This window comes from Astatotilapia calliptera, chromosome 1 (genome assembly GCF_964374335.1).
Source record: "Astatotilapia calliptera chromosome 1, fAstCal68.1, whole genome shotgun sequence".
NCBI lineage: Eukaryota > Metazoa > Chordata > Actinopteri > Cichliformes > Cichlidae > Astatotilapia > Astatotilapia calliptera.
Genome location: NC_137422.1, coordinates 35,436,032 through 35,460,022, shown reverse-complemented (window position 1 = coordinate 35,460,022; position 23,991 = coordinate 35,436,032). Strand labels below are relative to the sequence as shown.

At 40.1% G+C, this 23,991-nt stretch overlaps 1 protein-coding gene across 4 annotated transcripts; it reads right to left on the bottom strand.

The window, feature by feature from the left end:
* Positions 1-50: 50 nt before the first annotated feature.
* On the bottom strand, positions 51-23,760 carry eprs1 (glutamyl-prolyl-tRNA synthetase 1). 4 transcript variants are annotated; one of them, XM_080300311.1, is made up of 36 exons: positions 23,591-23,760; positions 21,186-21,270; positions 20,968-21,067; positions 20,731-20,887; positions 20,482-20,618; positions 20,106-20,200; positions 19,897-20,023; positions 19,589-19,781; positions 19,313-19,484; positions 17,893-18,126; positions 17,723-17,807; positions 17,537-17,596; positions 15,251-15,271; positions 13,754-13,864; positions 11,577-11,713; positions 11,279-11,486; positions 11,094-11,206; positions 10,874-10,991; positions 9,905-10,066; positions 9,559-9,726; positions 9,066-9,293; positions 7,991-8,194; positions 7,648-7,884; positions 7,310-7,569; positions 3,911-3,962; positions 3,617-3,826; positions 3,124-3,196; positions 2,928-3,007; positions 2,734-2,835; positions 2,482-2,637; positions 2,198-2,395; positions 1,886-2,059; positions 1,598-1,758; positions 1,324-1,402; positions 1,162-1,226; positions 51-1,038 (listed from the first exon to the last, which is right to left on the bottom strand). In XM_080300311.1, the coding sequence occupies exons 1-36, from the start codon at positions 23,631-23,633 to the stop codon at positions 888-890; spliced, it is 4,956 nt and encodes a 1,651-aa protein (XP_080156437.1). In that variant the 5' UTR covers positions 23,634-23,760; the 3' UTR covers positions 51-887. The 4 variants fall into 4 exon arrangements, with proteins under 4 accessions (XP_080156437.1, XP_080156443.1, XP_026030778.2 ...); XM_080300317.1 differs by lacking the exon at positions 9,066-9,293; XM_026174993.2 differs by lacking the exon at positions 15,251-15,271.
* Positions 23,761-23,991: the final 231 nt, after the last annotated feature.

The window sequence follows — 23,991 nt, the reverse complement described above, 5'->3', positions numbered from 1 at the left end:
CCCAGGCTTAAAAAAACAATAACAAAACATAACCACACACATACACTGGATAGTTTGCCATGGAAATTACTTTATTTTAGACAGGCAGCAGAGATCTTTCATGTGAGAGAAGAGACAGAAGGCGATATTGACAATACACATGGTTCATCACAGCTGCACCATTTGGCTCAGGGGGATAAGAGATTTTTTTTAAGCCGTTAAATATAAAGCCACATACTGTAACCATACAGACAGAGCAGGGCTGACAAAACTGCAAAACCGCAAGAGTGCTTGCAGAGTTCCTGAGATAGTCTGGCTGTGAGGGAGATGGGGCTGTTGCCAGGCAAAGAGACATCGTAGTTCTCAGGATTTCCCCTCCCCATCAGTAACATTCTCCTTTGAGAGTTTTACAAAAAGGCCAAACATCCTTAATTCATCAATTTTCAAGTACAGAAAATCTTGCATTTTAGGTATGGAGTTTAAAACCACTTTCTTGAATATTTTTCAAAGTCCAGATAAAGTACAATTGCTGCTTTCACTCATCAGATGTTTGATGCTGACACACCTGCCTAACTCCTGGCCATTTCCATTCTTGTGTCCCCCTCTGGACAGCGAGTCTCTTTCTGACAGGCCCTTTAGAGGATAATCAACAATTTAGATATTAACGGCTATAAGAGTAAACATCTCTTGTCTCCGCTCCATTTCCAAAGTGTTGTAACAATGATGACATGTTTTTGTTTTTTTTTTAAAACCCAAAACAAAACAAAGAGAGCATGTTCCCTTCCTGAATCCCAAAGTTTAGTCACCTCACTTAAGTTAAACACCAAGAAGGAAAAACAGTTACAGAGAAGGTGGGAAAGCCCTTTTCTACTAAGATGCTTATTCTCTTGCCCCAGAAGAGCAGGTGCTCAGTAACTACGTCCAAACAGAGTGTAGTACTGGGCCGGCTCCTTGCCGCTGACACACTTTTGTCCAGGTTGGAGGGTCTTCAGAGGAGTGAATGGGATACAGAGACTCTTGGCTCCCATGGACGGAGCACCAGGCTCCAGGTCCTGGTCCCTAAAAAAAGATAAAGCAAATAGTCCTTCAGTGGTGGAAATTAAGCACTCTGAGCACAACAAGCAAACTGTGGGGGAAATCACAGGAAACATTATGTATACAATACCAATATGTCAGACTTACTTAGCAGTGATTTTCTTGATCCAGTCCTCGCATTCAATTCCTCCACAGAATGGGATCTGGACAATCTATCAAGCAAAGGAAAATATATGAGATCAATTATTTATTCTGATGAGGAAAGACGGTGAGATGTCTGAGCTGTTGTGGCTTGTTTGTGTTACTCACCTTGCCCTGGTCCAACTCTTTCTGGAACTGCTCCATTGTGTCTGCAGCCACCATGTGACTCTTCAGATCATCTGAAGCTCTGACAAATAGACATTAACCAAGTGTTTACAGACACCATGTAATCTCACAGAATCTGTGTACACTTATTTATATTTTAACTTTGACACTTGTATCAATTATTAAATCCTCTAACAAAAAGCCCTGTGGTAGAACTGTCCTCGACTGGGGATGTGTCCATTTGTAACAAAACCTCAGTGTAGTAAGTATAACATACTTTTTGAACAGGCTGTTCTGGATGTCCTCCAGCATGTTGAGCAGATTCTTCTCCACTTCAGCCTCTGGTATTGTCACCTTTGCTCCTGAGTCTCTCCTCGCTGCGACACACTGCTTCTGCTGCATGTCTTTAGGGCCCACTTCCAGTCGGATAGGCACTCCCTGGATGAGAGACCCCAGCATACAGAACAAGGAGTCAGAAACCAAACTGACATCTGTTTTTTTCCAATTAATATCCTCTGCATCAGGTTAAAACTATAATAAGGATTATGATCATGTTGTTAATGACCTTGAGTTCCCAGTGGTTGAACTTCCAGCCAGGTGAGTAATTGTCTCGGAGGTCAGACTTCACCCTGATACCAGCCTCCTGCAGCCTTTTCAGGTATTTGGTGCACTGAGCCAACAGCACCTCCTTCTCCTGCTCTGGCAAGGTTGCGGTGATCCCACAAGGAATGATGACAACCTGGGAAAGGAAAGAGAAATCTTAGACTGGCTGTTGCAGCATCATTTACATCAATATAATAGAATTAAAAAAAGGACCTTAACATCTTCATCTGTTACAAAAATAAAATCCCATGTGTACATGTGACTGAGTGTTCACCTGGAGGCAAGCCACTCTGGGTGGCAGCACGAGTCCCATGTTATCTCCGTGGACCATGGCGAGAACACCGATGGTCCTGGTTGTGATTCCCCACGAGTTCTGGAAAGCCAGCTGCTTCTCGCCCGGCCTCTTGGGGTCCTCAAACACAATCTCAAACATCTTGGAGAAGTTCTGGCCCAGATGGTGGGACGTGGCACCCTGAGGAAAAGGGGACTCTTGCTTCAATGCAATGTTTACTTGCTTACTTGAGTAAGAGGATTGAGAGAATAAAGCCAGTGTGTTACCTGAATGGCTCGGCCGCTGGCAGAGATGAATGCCTCCACGGTTGTTGTGTAATCTCCTCCTGCAAATTTCTCCTTCTCAGTCTTCCTCCCTTTTACCACAGGGATGGCCATTAGCTCCTCATACACCCTGGCATATAGATCCAGGATTTGCAGAACCTGCATACAGATGACGCATAAACAGCCTTCCAGAAAAACTGTACTCGAACATGTCTGCCTAGGTACGACTGTTTTACATTCTGTCATGTATATTACCTCCTCAGCTGCCTCCTCCTTTGTGGCAAATGCTGTGTGTCCCTCTTGCCACAGGAACTCTCTTGTCCTCAGGAAAGGCTGGGGATGTTTGAACTCCCATCTCTATACAATGGAGAAGAGATGCACACTAAACTGGGTGCTCTTCCATGAGCAATCTTGCAACCATTAACTAAAGAAAAGAAGGGAACACTGACCACAACGTTACACCACTGGTTGAGTTTGATTGGCAGGTCTCTGTGAGACTGGACCCACTTTGCATAGGCTGGATACATCACTGAGGTGAATAAAGAGAGATAAATGGGGTTAGGAACAATGTTAAATGTTTTCAAATTGATATGCTGAATGTGAGTCTGCATAGCTTTATGTTAGCCAAAGAGCTGTGGTTCAGACCTGTTTCACTGGTGGGTCTGACAGCGATGGGCTCTGCAAGCTCAGTCTTTCCTGACCGAGTTACCCAAGCAACCTTAAAAAAGGGGAAACCAAAACTGTAATAACAGGATATTGCACATTTACAGTTCTATATTTTTACTACTAGTTTTATTTGTATGATTATCTCATACACGCTCTTTCTGTAAAGAGCACTCGTCTGTTTGGGCAGCTAGGACTGACTGTTTTGACCTGCTGAGAGAATTTTTACGACAGCCACCTTAAATGTTAGGACTTGAACCTTTCAATTAACCTCCTGACATCACTAGGATATAAATGACGGAAGACCATAAAAATAATGGCAGAGTCCCATTTATGGATCAAGACTGTGCTTGATCCATAAATGCATGCGCGAGCATATCATTATGATTTCTTGTAGTTGCCTATTTCTTTAATTTATGTTACCCAGTTTGCTTTTTGTAAACATCAGAAGATGTCCGTGCAAAGTCTCATTTACCTCTGGAGCAAAGTCTGCAATGTGGGACTTCTCCTTCTCCAAGGCTGCCTGAGAGACAAACATAGGGAAGTAGCAGTTCTCCACACCCAGTTTCTTAATTTCCTTGTCAAAGAAGTCTTTAATAGACTCCCAGATTGAGAAAGCCCAGGGTCGCAGCACATAGCAACCGCTGACGTCATAGTACTCAATCATCTCAGCTTTAGTGATGACCTGAGGAGGACAAGAGAAGAATATTAACAGAAGATTTTGACTGACATAGCAAATTGTGCTGTTGGAGTAAAGGGTGATACTCACCTGAGAGTACCAGTCAGCCAGGTTCTCCTCTTTTTTGGCTTCCAGACCCAACCTGACAGGAGATATACAAATGAGTAAGAGTTATAGAAACATTTCATAGGTCTTTTAAGCACAATTTATTGTTAATCATGTGTTTCTTCGACAGAATTTCATTTATTTTCTTCACAAATTTGAGAAAGCGGTGATGAAGCACTGACAGAGAAACACGAACACAACAATCAGCTAATTCTTGGTTAGTGATCACTGCTCCTGAGTGCACAAACACAAGAGTAATGACTGCAATTTCAAGTCAAGTCCATCATGCTGCTTAAAGCAAACTGTATTTCTAAAGCTAACTGACAAAACAGAGCTGGAGCATGAGGGCAAAATGATAATCCTTTTTTTTTGGCACAATGACACTTTTACTGCCTGAGGAACAAAATCTACTTTCTATATATCCATATAGACGTATATAAACCCTTTTCTCTCCCAGCAGGTCTCCAACTGACAGCTTCAAGTGTGCAAAAACAAAAGTGCCAAAAACAAGACTACGAGTCTAAAACCATGTTAGTATCAAGGCTTTGTACTCACAGTCTAGAACTTTAGCATGCCAACATGGTAAGCATTAATTCAGTGGGTTAGCATTTAGTAATCCTAAACACAAAACACTGCTCAGGCTGAGGGGAGTGTCAGAGCGACTGTCAGGAAACAATTGCTAGAAAATGCAACTTATTTAAAAATGTAGCTTTTATTGAACCATATGGCAATTAAAAAAAAAAAAGACAATATTTTACATACAGGAGAATTTTAAACATTTTTATTTGTATCATGTTTGCCATTTATTACATTTTTAAGTAATATGTATTGTAAATATGTATTGTTTGGGTGCATCAAAAATGATGCACCAGGCGTTAAGGAGTTAACTCTCCCCCTAGCCCAGGGGTCGGCAACCTGCGGCTCCGGGTGGTTTGGGAAAATAAATTAGAAGTATTTAGCTGAAGTGTATTTTATTTGTGTTTAGTTCTTTTTTTAACTTGTAGTTCTAAATTGGAAGATTATTGTGATTTTGAAATATAAAAATAAAATTATATCTTATTATTTTTTCATCGCTCAAAATAAGCGTCACACTCGCGGAAGCCGATATACCCGCCAAAACGCTGTGCATTTATCGAGACTTTCAACACCAAGTAGGCCAGTTATGGATCTTCGGATCCACATTATGTTGTTCTTCACCGTGAACTACGTTAAAAACAAACACTGCTCACGCCTCACAGATGACAGCAGACGCTGTGCGCAGAGGTTCGGGACCAGAAGTCTTATTGTAAACATATCACGCAGACCCGACGATGTTTGCATGAACACGCTTTTCAGCATCTCTTTATTGACCACTTTTCACACACGGCTGCTGTACGCATACAGCCGGCTGTAGCTTTTCAGCTCACAGCCCGACACACACCAACACAACAGCAGAGAGAGCACAGACTTTAAGGCAGTGAGGCGCGATTGCGGGTGCCGCTCAGGTGCGTCCGCCTCCCCTGCAGCGGCGCTGCAGACCACGCCCCGCCACACACATTAACCAGGTAAAATACATATTTAGGCAGAATTTTGCAAATATCTATTTTTTTTTAGCAGCATAGTGCTTTTTTTCCCCAATTACTTTTTAAAAGTCAGGTCAAGGCTCCAAAAGCCCAAAGGCAATATAAGGGTGGCGGCTCACAACAGTTTGTTTCCTACATGGATCATTTTAGTTCAGCTGGGCATCTTTCCTTTTGTTATCTTTCTTTAAGAGTTCAAAATGTGTTAATTACATAAATAAATGTAATTTTCTCTGTAGCACTTCATGAATTTCATAAGCAACACACCTTAGTTGCTCTGTGGATTCTTTTAAAAAGCAGTTAAAAACTTTTCTGTTCATACAAGCCTTTTGTTGATCTACGTATTTTATATTCTTTACATTATGTACATTTGATCTTTTACATTGTGTATAATGCCTATTGATTGTATTGTTTATTTTAATATTTGTGTACAGCGCTTTGTGACTGCCTGTCTGTGAAAAGCGCTTAATAAATAAACTTTACTTACTTTAGTTGTTCACACAAAGCATAAAGGACAAAAAAAAAACAAACAATATATACAGCGTTATCTTCACTTTAGATTTCAAAAAGTATTTGCGGCTCCCAGTGTTTTCTTTTGCGTGGAAACCGGGTCCAAGTGGCTCTTTGGGTGTAAAAGGTTGCAGACCCCTGCCCTAGCTCCTTATTTACCACTCCCTATATTTAGACATGTACCATTTGTTTTATTGGATAACTTTTAGGCACATTAAATGTAGTGTATTATACAGTAAACAAGGCGCAAATTCAGACAGAACCTATAATTATTATATTATTACAACAAATTCCATCACTATACATCCGGTAGTTGTCAAGATGATTCACTAAAAGCCAAAAATATCAACCTCTTGATGCTGTGGTGATCATAGAAAACAGATATTTCAATCTGGACCAACCATGGCAACAGTGCCCTCTCTTGACAAACGGCTAAATCATGAATATTAAAAAAATTAGTAATGTAGCACCATCTTAAAGCCAGTAATTTTAGCACACAACAGGCACTGAATATGCAGGAAAAAGCAACCACGTCAGACTCACCGAATCTGATTTCAAAAACCCTCCTCAGTCGGTAAGAAACAGCAGCATAGGCTTGTGCTTCAACCATCTTCGGTTTCCAAATCAACACACCCAAATACCTGTGCGTGAGTGTGTGTGTGTGTGTGTGTGTGTGTGTTTATTGTTCTAAGACAAGACACCTGACAGGAAGCTGGTGGTGTTCATACCAACAACAGTTCTGCTTAAAATGTACTACTCATTGGAGTACAACCTCCATCACCTGCTGGGGGTTTCATGTTAAACATTCAAATATATGTTTACCAAACCGTGCATATTCTAATGAGCTCAAATCAGATGTATGAGAATGTGACCAAGTGTAAATGCTTTAATTTAACTCTCCATTTATTGTCAATTTTCAGCAAATTCAAGGACAACCAACTACAGACAGCTGTGCTATTTCTTTTACAATAATCTGCTTTCTTCCCCAATAAATGTTTCCCCCATTCATCACAGTCAGATGTACCCAAAGAACACATTTTAATGTGTTGAAAACCCAAAGACAAACAATAACTTGTATGCAATGCAAACAGTAAAATACTACTATGTTCCTCAATATTCAATGTTCATGGTATTGCATGTAAAAAGGATTATCATTTTAGCTGAAATCATATCAGAGTTGTTGTTATGGAGACCCATTTTAAACCAAAAACTGTGTTAGCTGAAAATTGAAATCTAAATTTAAGCCCGAGCTAGTTCATCTGCATTTGGAAATATGTGAAGAGAGATGGGTGAAGGAGTACTTCCAGTCTCTCACCGTGTCTGTTTCTTGGGTCCTTGACCCTCTCCTGCACCTCCTGCTCCTCCGGAGGACTCCTTGCTCTGGCCTCCTTTGTCTCCTTTACCCTTCTTCCCTCCTCCACCCTGTTTCTCAGACTTGTTCTCCTTCTCCTTGCGGTTTTTGTCCTCTCCTCCTGTACCACCAGCAGCAGCCACTGGTTTGTAGTCTTGTCCAGTGAGAGTCTTGTACTTGCTCTTCAGGTCCAGTAGAGTCTTCACAGCTTCGTCCACCTGGTCCTAAAAAGGAGATGTGATTGTTTATGTTTATGTCTGTGCAATTTTAGTTGTATTTAATACCACTCTGTAAGTTCTTACCTTGGGGGCCTTCTCAGACTTTAGCTTCCTCACCAGGTCTCCCTGCTGGGACACCTGTGAGAACAGCTCCTGGGCCTGAAGAGAGGAGTTAGACTGAGTGGAGGCTGAGCTGGCCTGGGTTTGGGTCTGGGCAGGGGTAGCTGGGGCTTGTAATCCCGGTTTGTAATCTTTTCCAGTATTCTGTTTGTACTCTGCCTTCAGAGCCAGCAACTGCTTCACTGCAGCATCTACTTGATCCTGAAAAAGAACCAATGGAAGGAGAAACATCAAGTCAAAGTCAACACCTCAAGGACTACTGAAAGCTACAGAGCCTCAAAAATTTAGGCAAATGGTAAAATCTCACCTTAGGAGCTTTTTCAGCCTTCAGTTTTCTGACCAGTTCTCCTTGTTCAGCGACCTTCTCATAGAGGTCATTGGTGGAGCCATTCTGGACTGGAGCGGGTGCTTTCTGAGGTGGGGCCGCTCCAGGCTTATACTCCTGGCCTGTGATACGTTTGTACTCTTCCTTCAAAGCAAGCAGCTGTTTCACTGCTGCATCAAGCTGGTCCTGAAGAAGATGAAACAAGGAAACTGTAACCCAATTTATTACGATGTTTAGGATTTTTGTGGGTAAAAATATTCCCATTCCAGTGCATGGTGAATATTGTTTTCCCACAATTTACATGCTGGCGACAGCAATCAGTTTTTTTTTTTTTCTATCAGGTGTCAGATCATTGTATTACCTAAGATTGGTCATGCATTTTTGATGTTAATTCAGACATTTAGCAGTTTTTGCCTATAGCCTTGTGTTCAGCTATCACTCTGATCAGTACAATCCCTCTGGATTACCCTCTCGCAGACAGCAGTTAGAGAAAATAGATAATTTGGTAATAGTAATAAAGCAAATACACACATATTTTTAATATAAGCACTGTTATAATTGTGTGAAACAAGTATGTTAAGCACATGCCGATACGGAACATTTACTGCAAAATTAATTTAAAACCCTAAAACAAAGTTAAAGTAGTGCAGAAAATGTGTTCAAATAAAGACAAAGCACTTTCAACTAGGGTGTTTGTAAGAAGAGTCAGAGAAGTAATTTTTTTCTTTCTTTCTTTCTTTCTTTTTTTAAGTGGTGACACATAATTCATGCCAAAATAAGAAATAATCAAACGTACAATTATCTGTACCAGCCCTGTTACCAGGAACCACGTAATGTTTCCAAGAATAAATCTAACTGGTTCGGCACTGAAGCCATGATAGGATGGATTGTTTATTTTAACACTTGTGTGTGTGTCTGAGTAACATTAATAAGTATTAGTGGTTTCAGACTAAGTAACTCCAAATTTCTGACATCCGATTTCCGAGGTGACCGGAATGTGGCATATGAATAAGGCAGGAATTTTTCTACTGTCTGTATTCATCATGCATTTGAATACCTTGGGGGCTTTTTCCGACTTCAGTTTCCTCACTACTTCTCCTTGCTGTGCAACATGTTCATACAGGCCCGAAGAAGAAGAAGGTGGCGAGGAAGAAGAGGTGGCAGTCACGGGAGATGAAGCAGAGGGGGCGGGTGTGGCCATCCCTGGTTTATAATCCTGACCGGTGAGCTTTTTAAACTCTGCCTTGAGAGCGAGGAGCTGCTTTACTGCAGCGTCAATCTGGTCCTGGTACCATTAAAAGTGATCTTATAGTAATGGGTATTTCAGAATAAGCTTGACTGTCATGCAAATGGCACGAGGAGGTGGAACGGTCACTGGACAAATGTTGTGGGACATCACAAGGGAAGGACCAGACAAGTGATTTTTGACGCACGAATTCAGCGGATATGAGATGGGACACAAAAAACGAGCGGACAAACAACGTGGGGCATAAAACGAAGATCTGACAAACAGATGAGGATGTGACTATGGATTGGAAAATGCCCTTTACCTTTGGTGCTTGCTCTGCTTTCAATTTCCTGACCAGCTCACCCTGCTGGACAACACGACTGTATGGACAGGACGTTGAGTCTGAGGAAGAGGTAGATGGGGCTGGCGTTGAGGCTGGAGGAGCCATGCCTGGCTTGTATTCCACACCGGTTTGCTGCTTAAACTGCTCCTGCAGATAAAGAACAGATGAGACTGTCAGTATTTTTTTTTTCAAGCAAAGCCCTTTTTGAACATCAACTCCTGACAATTTCAAGAGAATTTGGATTTAATATTTGCCAGAAGGATCAGAAGGATCACTTCAGCACATGTCTTTATCTTTATAATACTTTTATTTAAAGCCAGCATACCTTTAGAGAAAGCAGCTGCTTAACAGCCTTGTCCACTTCATCCTTGGGAGCTTTGGCAGCTTTGAGCAGGCGGACAGCTTCGCCCTGTGCTACAATGCTTGAGAACAGGTCAGCTGCTGGGGCTGGCACAGAGGTTTTAGGAGCCTTGGCAGGGCTGGCAGGCTTATACAACAGAGATGAAGATGAAGAAACTGTCAGTTACCAGTTTATCCAAGATGTCTCACATTTTTATCCCATTTTATTCCAAGCTTGCATGCTAAGCTGATGCCCTGAAGGCCCTAGATGCCAGGGAATTTTATTTATTTACTTTTATTTTTAGAAAGACGCTACAAACATAAATATTGTTTGCCTACTGTTGCTAACAATAAAAAAAGAACACGTGATAAAACTCTGAAGAAGTAAAGAACCAGAAAAGTATTATGACTTAATAGTTTTAGCAGATAACCATCCATTTATCTTTTATCCATAATAATTAAGACAGGTAGGTTTGACTTTCCTTTGGTGTATATACACACTAGGACATAAACACACACACACAATACATTCTCTTCAAAAGTAGGAATGAATAAAATCCACATAAAATTCCCAGAATAAAATCCTTCACACGCTGTGTGACCAACAAGTATAATAGAAGGAGGCTAGCTTTTCACTAATATTCAACTTTTAAGCTAGAAGCAAGAAGGCAATAACAAATAATAATATAAAAGGCCGACTGGTAGCTTTCAAACTGGGCCTGAACCTTGTTTAGTTTTCACCTATTATTAGTCTAGCATTTGCTTTACTGGTTAAACCAGTTAGGATTCACAGGGTAGGTTCCTGCTACTGCCACTAATTGTACTGTGCTTTTTGTTTCCGTCTTAGTACATCCAACGCAAACATCAGAGCAAACTTTAAGTAATTCAGATGACTTTATGTCTTTCATACAGGACCATTAGGCGTATAATTGCAAACCCCTTACTGAATACTCACTGTGTTGTCAGAAGCCTGAGTCTTGCTCTTTTCCTTGGATCCAGCTGTTGGCATCTCCTTAGTGTGGCCATCTGGAATGTAGATGAGCACACAAGGACTCTCCTTACAGCTGTTGGGACTGCAGACACAACCCCAGTTAATAAAACAGTAATACAAAAAAATGGATACATGCCCAAAAGGTGTTTTGGTACTGAGCAGATTCGGGTTTCCACTTCTTTACCTGAGTGGCTCATAAGGCTGGTCACAGATGTAGAAGCCCCGCCTCTGGAGCTGGATGATGTCACCTTTCTTCAGGTTCTTCAAACAGGGGTCACCAAGCATCTTTTCTTCCAACTGAGATCAAAAACAGATAATAAAATAACCACATCCATGCAGTATAATGCACACACAGAGCAAATAACTGACCTTGCTATGTTTATTAATGTAGTCCTTGAAGTTGTCGTCTTTGGTGATGACAGCTTTGGAGATGAGTGGTTGATAGTTAACGCAGATGGCTGGCACCGGGAGGGAATTGTTTGTTTCAGCCAGCCAAGTGATCTTTGTTGTCTTCTTGTAGTTTTTGTTGTCCAGATTCAAGCTTGCCTTCATGGACAAAACCTTTCCATCAGCCCCTCTAAGTGATAAGAAAGGGCGACAGCATGAACAGATCAGAGGGAATTCTGATTCTTAAAAGAAATACAGATCATCTAAACGATGGTCATACTTGTTGATCTTGGTGATGATGAGGTTGCCCCAGTTGATAAAAGTAACCGTCTCTCCCTCTGTGAAAGTCTCAGCATCGGCTCCTTCAATCAGAACTCTAGGACCATACCAAACCTCCTTCATCCCAACCTCGGCATTCTAGATAGGCACAGAAATGGCATCAGCTCAGTAGCACTGCAGCAAAGCTACATTGGTAAGTATGCATCAGTGAACTGACTCATGCTATAGTCAAGTCACATAAACTGCAGTTCCTGGAGTGGCTGGTTTTCAAGTAAGGGAGAGTCAGTCCTTATAGCAAAAGATGCTGAATGCTATTAACGGAGATGTTTCAGCTTAAAAACCAAGGTGCTCTTCCCAAAAGAGAGTAACACAAGACATGTTAGAGCTAAAAAGATTTTTAGGAATAAAATCAGTAGGGGTGCAACGATACACAAAATTCATGGTTCGGTTCGATACTTTGGTGTCACGGTTCGATATTTTTTCGATACAAAAAAAATGTTCAAGCATTTTTAATTTGTCATTTATTAAAATTATAAATATATATTTTAACTCAAAAGTACAGTTTTTAAATTTAACCCTAACCCTTGTGCGTGTTTTTTATTTTGACAGCGAATGCGCACCTGCGGACCACTTATGTGCAGCCCTGGTTATATAGCTCATCATATTGCAGCCACAGAAATTCTTTTGTCCATGAAACCATAAAGCTGCACTTTCTTTTTGCCTTATAGTCTGATTTGTCATAACTTCTCCGTTTTGTGGTAAGCTTTTCTTTGGCTGTCACTTCTTCACCCTGACCTGTCTTATTTGGCTCAGCAGAACTGAAATGCTTTTACACACGCACTCACATAAGCTCAGCGATTCTCTGCGCGATCAACCTCTCACATGTTTAAGCTGCAGGAGATTTCACTTGTCATGTTTGCATAGTAAGCTAACGATTAATAAGACGATGTCAGAGGAATTGGTGCACAAATTATCATCACTCACCAATCAGTACTGTCGCTCTCTATACACAGTTCGGTGATTGCAAAGTGAAAGCAAAAAAACAAGCGCAAATTCAAACGCGATTTCAATATGTCACATATTGACAGTGGCTCACCGATGCCAATGACATAATTACCCAGCTACATTTCTGAAAGAATGCAAAAGCATTGACATATATTTTTCCTTCCTACAATAGCCTGACGGGCAGGGCAGAGATAGATTTTGGTAGCCCGACTGAAAAAAATCGCTAGCTCCAGGACGTCGGGCTAGCGATATTGCAAGCTCTGTATCTGATTGAGGAATCACTCATCTTTGGAAAAGAGAGTTTATTACAGAGAAATGTCTCTTTCCAAAATAAAAGCTATACTATCCGCTTCTTCTGGGCTATATTCTCAGCAGCATAAGGAGAATCATGTGCTAACAGCTGTCTAAATGACTCGGCTAAAGTTAGTAGCATGCTTGTTGTTTTGGTCTTTGCACTAGGATGATGTCTGCATAAATGTGCAGTCATATTTGTTGTGTTCCCACTAGTGCTTTCAGGTTAATCTCGTTGAAATGACCTTAACGCCACAACACGGCAAATCTCCGTTAACGAGCTACCGCAGATCACCCCGTGTGTGGGGCTAGACGGCCACCACGTTAACGAGCTAACTGCACTAACACACTAGTTCCCACCCATGTAATTGAGCATTGCATGGCACATCCAACATACTGTTTTACTTTAGTCCATGACTCGCTTACCTTCAGGGTCATACATCACATGAAAACCAAAATAATTCCAAACGCCAGATCTGAATGAGGGTGGGGGAGGTCCATGTGTCTTGCTAGCTTGCCCTGCGCTCTTCCTTCTGACTATGCTGTCTGTGTTGAGTGCTCAGTGGATCTGCGCTCGACAGTGCAGCCTAGGCGGAGTAGTCGAACGCAGATTCACTGAGCGCTCAACACAGACAGCATAGTCAGAAGGAAAGTTGATAAAATAAATTACAAATGTTGTATTGTTCGATACATAGCCGTACCGAACCGAAAGCACTGTATCGAACGGTTCAATATCGATACGAATATCGTTGCACCCCTAAAAATCAGTTACAATGAGATTTAAATGACAGCTGTTTTGATGGGACAAACTGGACAAAAATATGTAAGTAATCAAAATTGGCAGCAAGCTGTTAAAAACAAAACAAAAAAATCCCCTCAAACCTTGGGATGTTTGGCAATTTCCTTCATCTCCTCTGTAGCCTCTGGGACAGACACTGGCACCACATAGGAGCTGGATAGAGCTGTGTACCTGGGAGCTACCGGGTCTATAACCTAAAACACCAACAGAGAGAGACACATATACACACGCAGAGGTCAGTAAAAGAAAAATCTGCACTTCACATACAAAAAGCTGAGTAATGCAAGAAAAAAGCAAAATATGATGCAACTTTGAAGGCTTCTCCAAAAAGAAACAAAAATCTGGACAGAGACGCTTCAGCTCAGTAAGCGATAAATAAAACTAAGCCAGAGGAGGAAAAAAAAAGATGATTTCAAGAGTGAATAATGACTGTATGCAAGTTGGGAAACAAGCTTTTATTCAGCTGCTTACTTAGTCGCTATCCGCTTCCACTATTTTACCAGCCAGCCTGGATGTAAATGACAACTGAAGGATTTGAAAAAACGTTTTCATAACTGATTATAACGTATCGTACACACACTTTTCATGTTGTTCCACAAAGTTATTTATTGAAGATCTAGTCATAAAAGTCACCATTTCTCACAGATACTACTGCTAAAAAGTTTCAAGTCATTTTGTCTATTTAAAAAAATCTTTTTTAATATAACAAAAACATTCAGAAAAGTTGCAACCATCACTGATGTGCTTCAGTGGCACACGGGTTTCTCTGATGCAAGTTTACTACGTTAAAGATCAACAACTTTGGTTGATTAGAATATCAGCCCTTGTGGGCTTGAATGTAATCTTAAAATGGGGAGAAAAAAGCAAAAAAAACCAAAACAAAACATGGTTTTGAAAGTTGTCAGGGTAACAATTCACATATTATTTTCATAAAAATTAAGATCTCATACACATTCTGTATGAAGCCCTTTACAAATTGTCTTACCAATATGTACCATTTTATGAATCTGCCACTGGAAGACCTGTGACCTGTTCACAAATTAAAGACTTGGGTGTTCTCACTCAGTAATGCATGATTAACTATATGAAAGGGCAACTTCTTCATCACAAAAAATACATAAATAAAACTGAAGTGGCGTAAAGGATGAAAAAGAGACAACAGATTCATAGGAAGATAAAGACAAACTGCCTTTTTGGTTATAAACATGCTGTTCAGGGCAGTTAATATGGAATATATTGAAGCATTTCCTGTATCTTCAGTGAATATGCTTTAGATTTGACATTTGTTCAATCTGTGTAAACATGTATAGAATAAAAACAACCATATTTACTTTACTCAGAATGTTTGGGAAGGGAAGCCAACAGTCACGTGACCCTAAATAACCACTATTTTAAAAACCTTATTTTGTATTGACTTAAAATTGTCTGTTGCATTGTGCCAACCTATTGTTTGGAATCCTATTGTTTGGGCTGGTAAAATAGCGCAAGCCATTGGCGGGCTTTCAGATTAACCAGCACATGATGGAAGCAGGGAGAGTGACAATGAGGAAGAGCAGGAGGAGCAGGAGGTGGAGGAGTACCTTCAGACAGCTAACGGGCAGCTTGGAAACAGAAGAGTGAGATGCTGTTTAATGTCAGATACGATAGAGGAAGAGAGAGAGGAAGAGACAGACACATTTACACAGAATGATCCATTCACAGAACTTATCCTTGCTGCTTTGTTACACTCTCCTGATTTGGTTTGTGTCTTATGTCAACGTCCAACGCCCTGACCACAAATGCATGTATGAATAAAATAGTGAATTATAATTTTTTCAAATGGACGACAGGGAAATCAAAACAGGGGAAGCAGAAGAGGAAGTGAAAGCTGAGTGATGAGAGTAATTAAGCAACTAAAGAATAAACTAATATGGAGCCAACTTTATTTCACTAAGCTTGGTGTAATTATCCATTACATTCAATAAAAGAAGACTTATTCTGCCTTGTTTTATCTACCAGTGGTGCATGAGCCATTAAGCATGTGTCTCTATGATGTCAGTAATTGTGGATATTGCTAATATGGTCATCAGTTTGCTGTCAGCATAAAAGCTCCTCCCACATGCTGTTAAATTCTGGCTGCCCTTATTAACAGAAATCAGAATAAAGCTTATTTAATGGAGGGTCAAGAGCTACCGTGGGTGAATTGATTAGCTACATAATGGTCGAGTTTAAGATGAATAAGGATTATATTGGATTATTAACCCTTTAAAACCACTGCAGTACAGTCCAAAGATACAATACACACCTAGAAATCAGCTTTGAAGTCATGTTTTGATTTTACACAATGTGGAAAAATGGCTACTATTCAAAAACGCCTAAAAATGGCAGGTATATTACTTCAACAACAGGAAAATATTTTAGCCTTGTCAAACAGACCAACAGTGTAAAGTTCCTAAAAACTGACCTGACCTGTTCTGGCACATAAGACTAAAGCACACAGTGGAATCACATTCACTGAGATTCATGTGGTCCAAAACAAAAATGAAAGTGATCATTAACAAATATGTAACAGGTAACAATTATTATTATTACTATTATCATTATCATTACAACTCATTATTGTGTTGGCCATTAATGCCCTATTTCTAACTTGATTTTGGTTGAGCTTAAAACATAAGTAAATAAGTAAAGCTAAATCAAATGCTTTCAAACCCAAATGCCTGCAAAGACACTAGGATGGAATGGTAGGAACAGTACGAGGCACTGGTGAGTAAACTGTCTGTTAAAAAGCTCCATATTTGAAGATTTATATAATAAAAGGAAAATAAAAGGTGAATTAAAAGCAGACAGCTGCTCACAGTTACAAAGTCTTGATTAGCAGAATAGAATTAGACAAAACTCATCTCTTAAATACCTGTTAAAAAAAAACCCAAAAAAAAAACAGCCACCTTAAAACATCCCCTTGCTAGCATGAAGAAAGTTTATGAGAATAATGTAACTATCTGACAACTGCAAGGAGCAGCTGGTTAGTTGAACATGCACATGAGACCTTTGCAAAAACAGAGACAGCTGTCTTTAAATCGACCTCACTGCGACATGATCACTGCCAATTGGTAGCTGTTGAATTTAACCACCCTTGAATATAAATCCTTGTATAGGTCATACGTTTAAAACAGACTTTGTTTTTTGTTTATTTTTTGAGAGAAAAAAAACTGCTTTCACTTTCTTTACATTTAAACTGATGGTTCACACCTTCTTCCTGACTCTGGGATGAAGCAGCAAGTGCCAGCAAGGAAGACCACACAGAGGAAGCAACACTGACGTCCAGACAGTTGAAAATGAGGACATCAAATCATGAATACCAACATATGTGGGACGTGAAATGAAGCAACTAGTTTGGTTTTTCAGGTTTTCTGTGTTATTGGGGTTAATAAGCAGGCTGAGATTGGGGGTAATGAGGCAGAAGAGGAGGTGGCAAATGAAAGCATTTAAGAGAATGAAAAGAGCAAAGCCATGCCAGCAGTGAATTTGCAGAGCCTGTTTTTTTACTACAGATTCATTACATATACTTGAACGCTGGTAGATTTACACTTATACCTCTATGCTCACACGTGACATCTCTAACATATAAGTCAGGTTTTGACTGAAGAAAAATCCAAAACTAATTCACAAAGCAGGAAATAAAGTTATTTTGTGTGCAATTTAATATATCAAACTTATGCTCACTGTGCTCATATAAGCCCAATAAATACATTTATTTGTGTTGCTGCAGCAAAGCTAAACAGGCTTTAACAACAACTGATTAAAATTCATGATCAGAAACATTTTAAATGTTCTACTGACAAAAATTTCGACACAGATGAAATATAACAAAATTTTAAATGTACCTTCTTATTGAAGGCCCAGATCTTGTCCCACTCCATGTTAACCACAGACCTTGATCCACCCTAGGGAAAAAAACAGGGATTAATAAATAGGAAAAAAAAGCACATTTTTATTTAAGAATGTACTCATTTGCATCAACATTGTGGTTTTCACTTAGCACAGATTATTGCATCTTCTTTAAAATGCACCTGGGCTGCTATGAACTGCTTCAGACCCTCCACAGTCATTCCTCTTCTCAGCACTCCTCTGACAGTGGGGAACCGAGGATCATCCCTGAAGGACAAGACCCCCAAAAAAGTCAAAAGAGCACTTAAAGGGAGAGAGAGATAAAAAGCAAAACAAACTAAGCCAAACTCACCATCCATCAACATATCCCTGATCAACAAACCAGGTGAGCTTCCTCTTGGAGAGCACCGTGTTGTTGAGGTTGAGTCTGGCGTACTCCCAGACGTAGGGCTTCCTGAGGCCCAGAGCATTGATTATCCAGTAGAACTGCTCATCACGATCATGATACTCAGTGGTCCTGAGAGCATGGGTAACGCCCTCTAAGCTGTCCACAATGGGGCAGGCAAAGTCATATGTTGGGTAGATGCTGAAAGCAAAGAAGATGAGATGTATTATCAAACTTAATTATCTGAATGTGCTCAATTTTTACCACACACACACGCCGTGATTTGTTCCAAGGTACACAAAAACACAGCAAATTCAGAGTGACTTCTGTTATGCTCAACAATAAAGCCTTCACTGACCGACTGCTGCTGTAATGACCAACCCGTTAACTCAACTTGAGTGGTCCAGTCAACTTTAGAAAACATTTTAACCTTTTCACGCATAGCGGTCACTACAGTGGACAGCTATTCAAAGGCTTTTTCCTTGTATTTGTGTCAGTGTTGATGGTATACTTGCACATAAACCATTGCATTGGACACTGATGTGTCACTCCATACACATCAGTTATCCACCTAAGTGGATATGTAAAAAAAAACTCTTTGAAAAGTACATGTTTAAAAAATGAAGTTCAAAAATCTTTGTTTCATGCCTAAAGATGAATAAAAATACTTAAGAAAAAAAATCCTGATTGAGGTTGTCAGAATTCATGCATGAAAAGGGTTAAACCCCTGCATGGATTACGTTTATTGCCAAGTTCTATATGATTGCTTGTTTTTTGTCAGTGCGCATTGCTGGTTACTTTAGCATGCATCTAAAAAACAAAAAACAAAAAAAACATGCGTCTCCATTTTTACCAGGTGGACAGTTAACATCTAGACAGACCTCATGAGATAAGTGATAAATGTGAAGAGCCACTACAAAGGCTGTAAATAAAGCTCAGAAATTTCCACGTATTTAAATTTAAAAAAACAAACAAACAAAAAAAAAAAAAAACAACAACCTTGGTTTCATGCTGTTCTCTTTTGTTAATGCAAAATGAAAAAAAAAAGAACAAAAGTGATCAATTTGACCAACTAAAATAAACCTACAACACAATATGCAAAATCACAGGACAAGTATGCAACACACATTTTCTTTAATACAAATTGAAAAAGTGCAAATTATAGTCAACATTTTGGATGCCACAGAAACTAGAGATTAATTCCTCATCAATTTTAGGATTTTGATTACTGGAATAAATAAAAATTGTTATTAATACCAGAGCAGTTTTTGAATAACATGACTTCCTCTGTTCGTGTTAATGCTAATTTCTGCTTTCCACGCTTTTCTTTTTATTCTGTGTATATAAATGCTACAATTCAGACTAATAATAGAATAAAGCCACATACTTGTAGGTGTTTCCTGTGCGAGGGTGGGCTGCGTTCTTGCAGCGGTAGAGGGTGGGGTCTCTCATGCAGCCATTGTTGGAGTTCATGTCAATCTTTGCCCTCATGCAGCATGTCTGACCGTACTCTGTTCCCGCTTTCATCTCCGACCACATCTTCATGTTCTGCTCCACGGCTGCAAGAGAGAGACACAGAGAGGAGTTGTATAGAAAAATCACATGTTGCTAGGCTTCATCATTCACTGACAGGTCATCATCATCGTCCCGTCCTAAGCCGTACAATTGTTTCTGCAGGTGGACTCAACACGCTGCTCCCTCTCCTGCTTCATCTGCTCAGGTGGGGTGTTGTCGATGTAAGCTTTGCCCTCAGCAAGCAGCTTCTCTGCAAACTTCATTATAGTGGGAAAGTGGTCACTGGTGTAAGTGAACTGGTCTGGACGGATCTGGAGCATGGCAACATCTTCCAGGATCACCTAAAGAGCAGCACAGCAAAGAAATGTGAACACAAAACTTACACTTCATGGTTTTTTTGTTATTATATTTATTTATCCAAGTAACAACAAAATAAATAAATAAATAATATCTTACCTTCTCAAAGTCCTCCTTCTCCTTCTCAGGGTTGGTGTCATCGAAGCGCATGATGAGCTTGCCTTTAAATGTGACCTGGTAGTGCTGGTTGAGCAGGGCAGCCTTGGCATGTCCGATGTGCAGGTATCTGTCCAAGGGAGGCAGAGAAAAAGTTAGGGAAGCTAGTAAATTAACAAACGTTTCTTCTAAACTCCAGATTCAAGTCGTACCCGCTGGCCTCAGGAGGGAACCGAACCACCACCTTGCCCATCTCAGCTCCTGGCAATTCCACAAACTTCCCGACATCTGCCTTTTTCCCTTCCAACTGTGAAAATGACACAATCAGTCAAGAATGGAATTAAAAAGTGCATTTATATCTTAATCTTACATGGGTCACAAACATAATAATCAAGCATTAAACATTCAAACATCAAAGTTTAATGTACCAGTTTAGTTTAAAGAGATAAAAACAACATGTTTGGTGGCTTTATAAACATTAACATCTATTCTTTTTTCTTTGCATCTTCAGGTTAAGGATTCGGGTCATGCTCACCCAGTTTTACAATCATAGTTTGCCACAATGAACACTGACAAAATAACACTTACTTTGTTTTTGTTCATTGAAGCCTTCTTACTGGTGTACTTGTTGCCTACAGCAGTGAAAGGAACTTGTGAGCTCAGGAAGAAGAACCAGCGGCTGACATGGGAAAAGGATTTGCCCTGCTTTGGCCATTCCCCATGATCTGTGGATAAAGAGTCACAATCTGTAGTGCTGATTTTAAAATGTTTAGTTACATATATTTCACACTAAAATCAGTCAGAGAAAAAAGCTGTTATATCCTGGATGTTACTGACCTTTGAGAGCAGCCCAGACAGACAGATCAGCCAGGGTGAGGGCATGCCCAACCAGGAAGGTCCGCAGTGAGAGAGCCTTGTCCAGTTCAGCCAGTGCCACAGTCAAATCTGGCTGATTACACAGACTGCGAGCACTAAACTCCAGCCAGTGGTCAACCTGAAGACATCATGAAGAAAAAATTAAATGAGCATTCAGAACAATTGCAAAACATCACAGATATGCACAAACATACACACCTCAGTCTGCTCCATCATGTTGGATCCATACAGGCCAAGAGCAGGAGCAACCCGAGCCAAGTAGCGACAGATAGAGTTGTCATCGCTGAACTGGACTGAACTGAGAGAAGGAAAATGAGAAGAGACAGTTGAGATAAACTAATGTAAACTCCACATCTCTTATTTTGTACAGCATGTAAATTAAACTCGACCTGCAGCTCGATAATTGTGGCACCTACTCTGAGATGTGAAGCCGCGTGTCTTTGCCTTCCTCCACTGATACCTGCACACTGCTCTTCACATGTTCAGCTGTCAGAAGTGCCCCTGCAAGACAGACAAGACAACACAGTGTTTTTAGTGTTTTTACTCTCACACTCCAAAGCACAGCTCCAAAAAACAGTCAAATTTGATCACTGCATACCTGCACACTCAAACAGATATGAAATCTGACAACCAGGTGAACTGGTCCAGTGACACAAAGCACGCAAGCTGCAATCTTTCCCGTAACTCTGCACAACACCTACCTTAAGTTCAGTCTGCTTCAAACGCTTTTTGTACTGAATCCACATTCAACTCCAGACCTTTTATCTGCTTATTTCTTTTCATTTGTTTTCAAACTAAACAAACCGAACAATGGCATAAGCTCACATACAGACAAAATTACATTATTAGTTGTGTTACAGGTCTCACAATTTCACATTAATATTGTAACAGTATGCCACAGTTAATCTAGGAGGCCAATAAAAATTCATTTTTATTTCTGAGCTCATAACAAGCCTTGGTAAAGAACTCAAATAGATAACCCCCAAAATTCTGTAATCTGCTACACTGAACAAGCCCATGAGACAGAGTTGCTGAACATTTCATACACAGAGGTGACGTTCCTTTGAATAACTGATGTAATCTTTTGATGAGCATGCCAAACATTCATAGAGCTACCGTGAATATTTTCTAAGGATTTTTACCACACTTCACTAGTGACTGCAACATACAATTCCTACTGCCAGTTTGACCGGAGTGATTCAGAAAGCGGACCCTCGCCGTTTCGTAGAATATTGTAAAGTCATGGTTCCCTTGGAAAATGGCTTAACATTCATAGAAAATCTAAAGCTGTGTGGTGGGTGTCTGCTCATACTGTGGAACACAAGTCCTTAAAAATGATGTAAGTTGTAAAGACCAAAAGAAGAGCAGGGTTTAGAGCTTAATTGTCTGCTGTATATACAGTAAAATATAAATAGTACTCCCTTTCCTCCAGATTTTAGATAAGGCAACAGAGTCCAACTTCTTGAAGTACAAATAAGTGATACTTACTGTGTACTTATCTTTGTCATAGAATAATGAAAGAGCAGACCTCACCTGGCCATGAAAAGTGCCTGTCCAACTAATTTTGAGAAATGGAGGACTATGTATAAAAACAGCAATAAACCCAAACCAGTGCTTTTGTTAAACCTCCTGAACTAAAGCTGAAAGTCTGAACTTCAATCACAATCTTGATTTTTTCATGTACAGAGGCAAAGCTGTAAAGAAAGTATCTAAATACCTACAGATTTTATTGTAAGGTTTATATAGTCATATATTGGCCTGTCTACAGCTGGTGTATACATGCTCTGTATAAATATGCATGTATGTACAGCTGTAACTGTATGTTTACAGGTGCATTCCGGCATATCACCATTATAAAGGAAAGCTTCTCTCTGAATTTGTTGTGCCCTCGCATACATTCCAAGCACCTGCATTTCTAAAAAACCGAAAGAACACAGTGCAGGAGTGATCATCCCCATCCAGTACTACTACGTTTCAGGAGGCTTGCATCAGCCTGCTGTGCTCAGTAAAAAAAATAGCTACACAGGGGCGCTGTTCAGCAATTATGAACGCTATTCATTTCATTAGCTTGCTTTTGGAAATAACTTCCCAAAAATAATCCCTATAAATTATTTTCCACAGTTGATTGAACGTGTCAGAGTGGTCTGCCACAATGCATTCAGTTTCAGCAGCTTATAAAAACCGAAAGCTGCCCAGCTGAGCTAACCGGCCGGTCTTTAGCTAATGTCAACGTGTCAACCAACGTGTTTCATTTCCAAGTTCAAAAAGACTTTTTATGTGTAGTGTACTCATGATATGTAAATGTTACAGTGGAAGCAGGTGGATAAGAGTTAGAACCGCTGTTTTGAACAAAAAGAACATTTCGTGAACTGTTCACGTGTTGTGGTTTTGGTTTCAGAAGTGCCTACTGGCTAGCTAGCCTTAGCTAGTATTTGTATGCATCTACAGATCACCAATCTCCATTGATTTATGGATGAAGTCACACTCTTAACTTCATATTTTATTTGAAACAAGAGCTACTACTCATTTCACGATATTTTAACACTTTATATCATCTGCTATTAAATTCGGGTCGTGTACAATGATCAAATATAAGTCGTTTTAATTACAAAATAAAACTCCAACTTATTTTTTTCACATCTTCATGTCTGTCTTAACAAGATTCATCACAACGACTGATTTTTGATATTATAATTATATATTTTCCAGTTTAGTATGACACACAGGTGTAAGAAAGCTGATGTCACTCGCAACCTTTCATGCACACACACGGCTAATAGCAGAAAGTCACGTTATTTGGGGATCTCAGGGTGTAACTCACCGAGAGGAGGATTGCTTGTGTTGATGGTGAGATTTAACGCCATACTGCAAAATCCGGCTTCCACACAGGTGGTTACGAGACCCAGCTGAAGTTAACTGGCATGTACAAGAGGTCCACAGCACAGAAAACACTACTCCAGACACAGGAGAGAGAACGAGCCGAGTCGTTCTTCTTCGCCTTTCTTTGCGATTTACGGCAGCTGACATCCCTTTGAGTTACACTACTGCCCTCTTCTGGTTGTAATGGTCAATCGTCTGCTATGCAGTTGTTCAAATCAAATTATTTCACATAATTCCATTTTTACCAACTTAGATTAGTTAAAATCTATGAAGATTTACCAAGAGTCAAAAGTCGCACCTTTACAGTTTGTATCTTATCAACCCTTTTGCGATTCTCTTGGC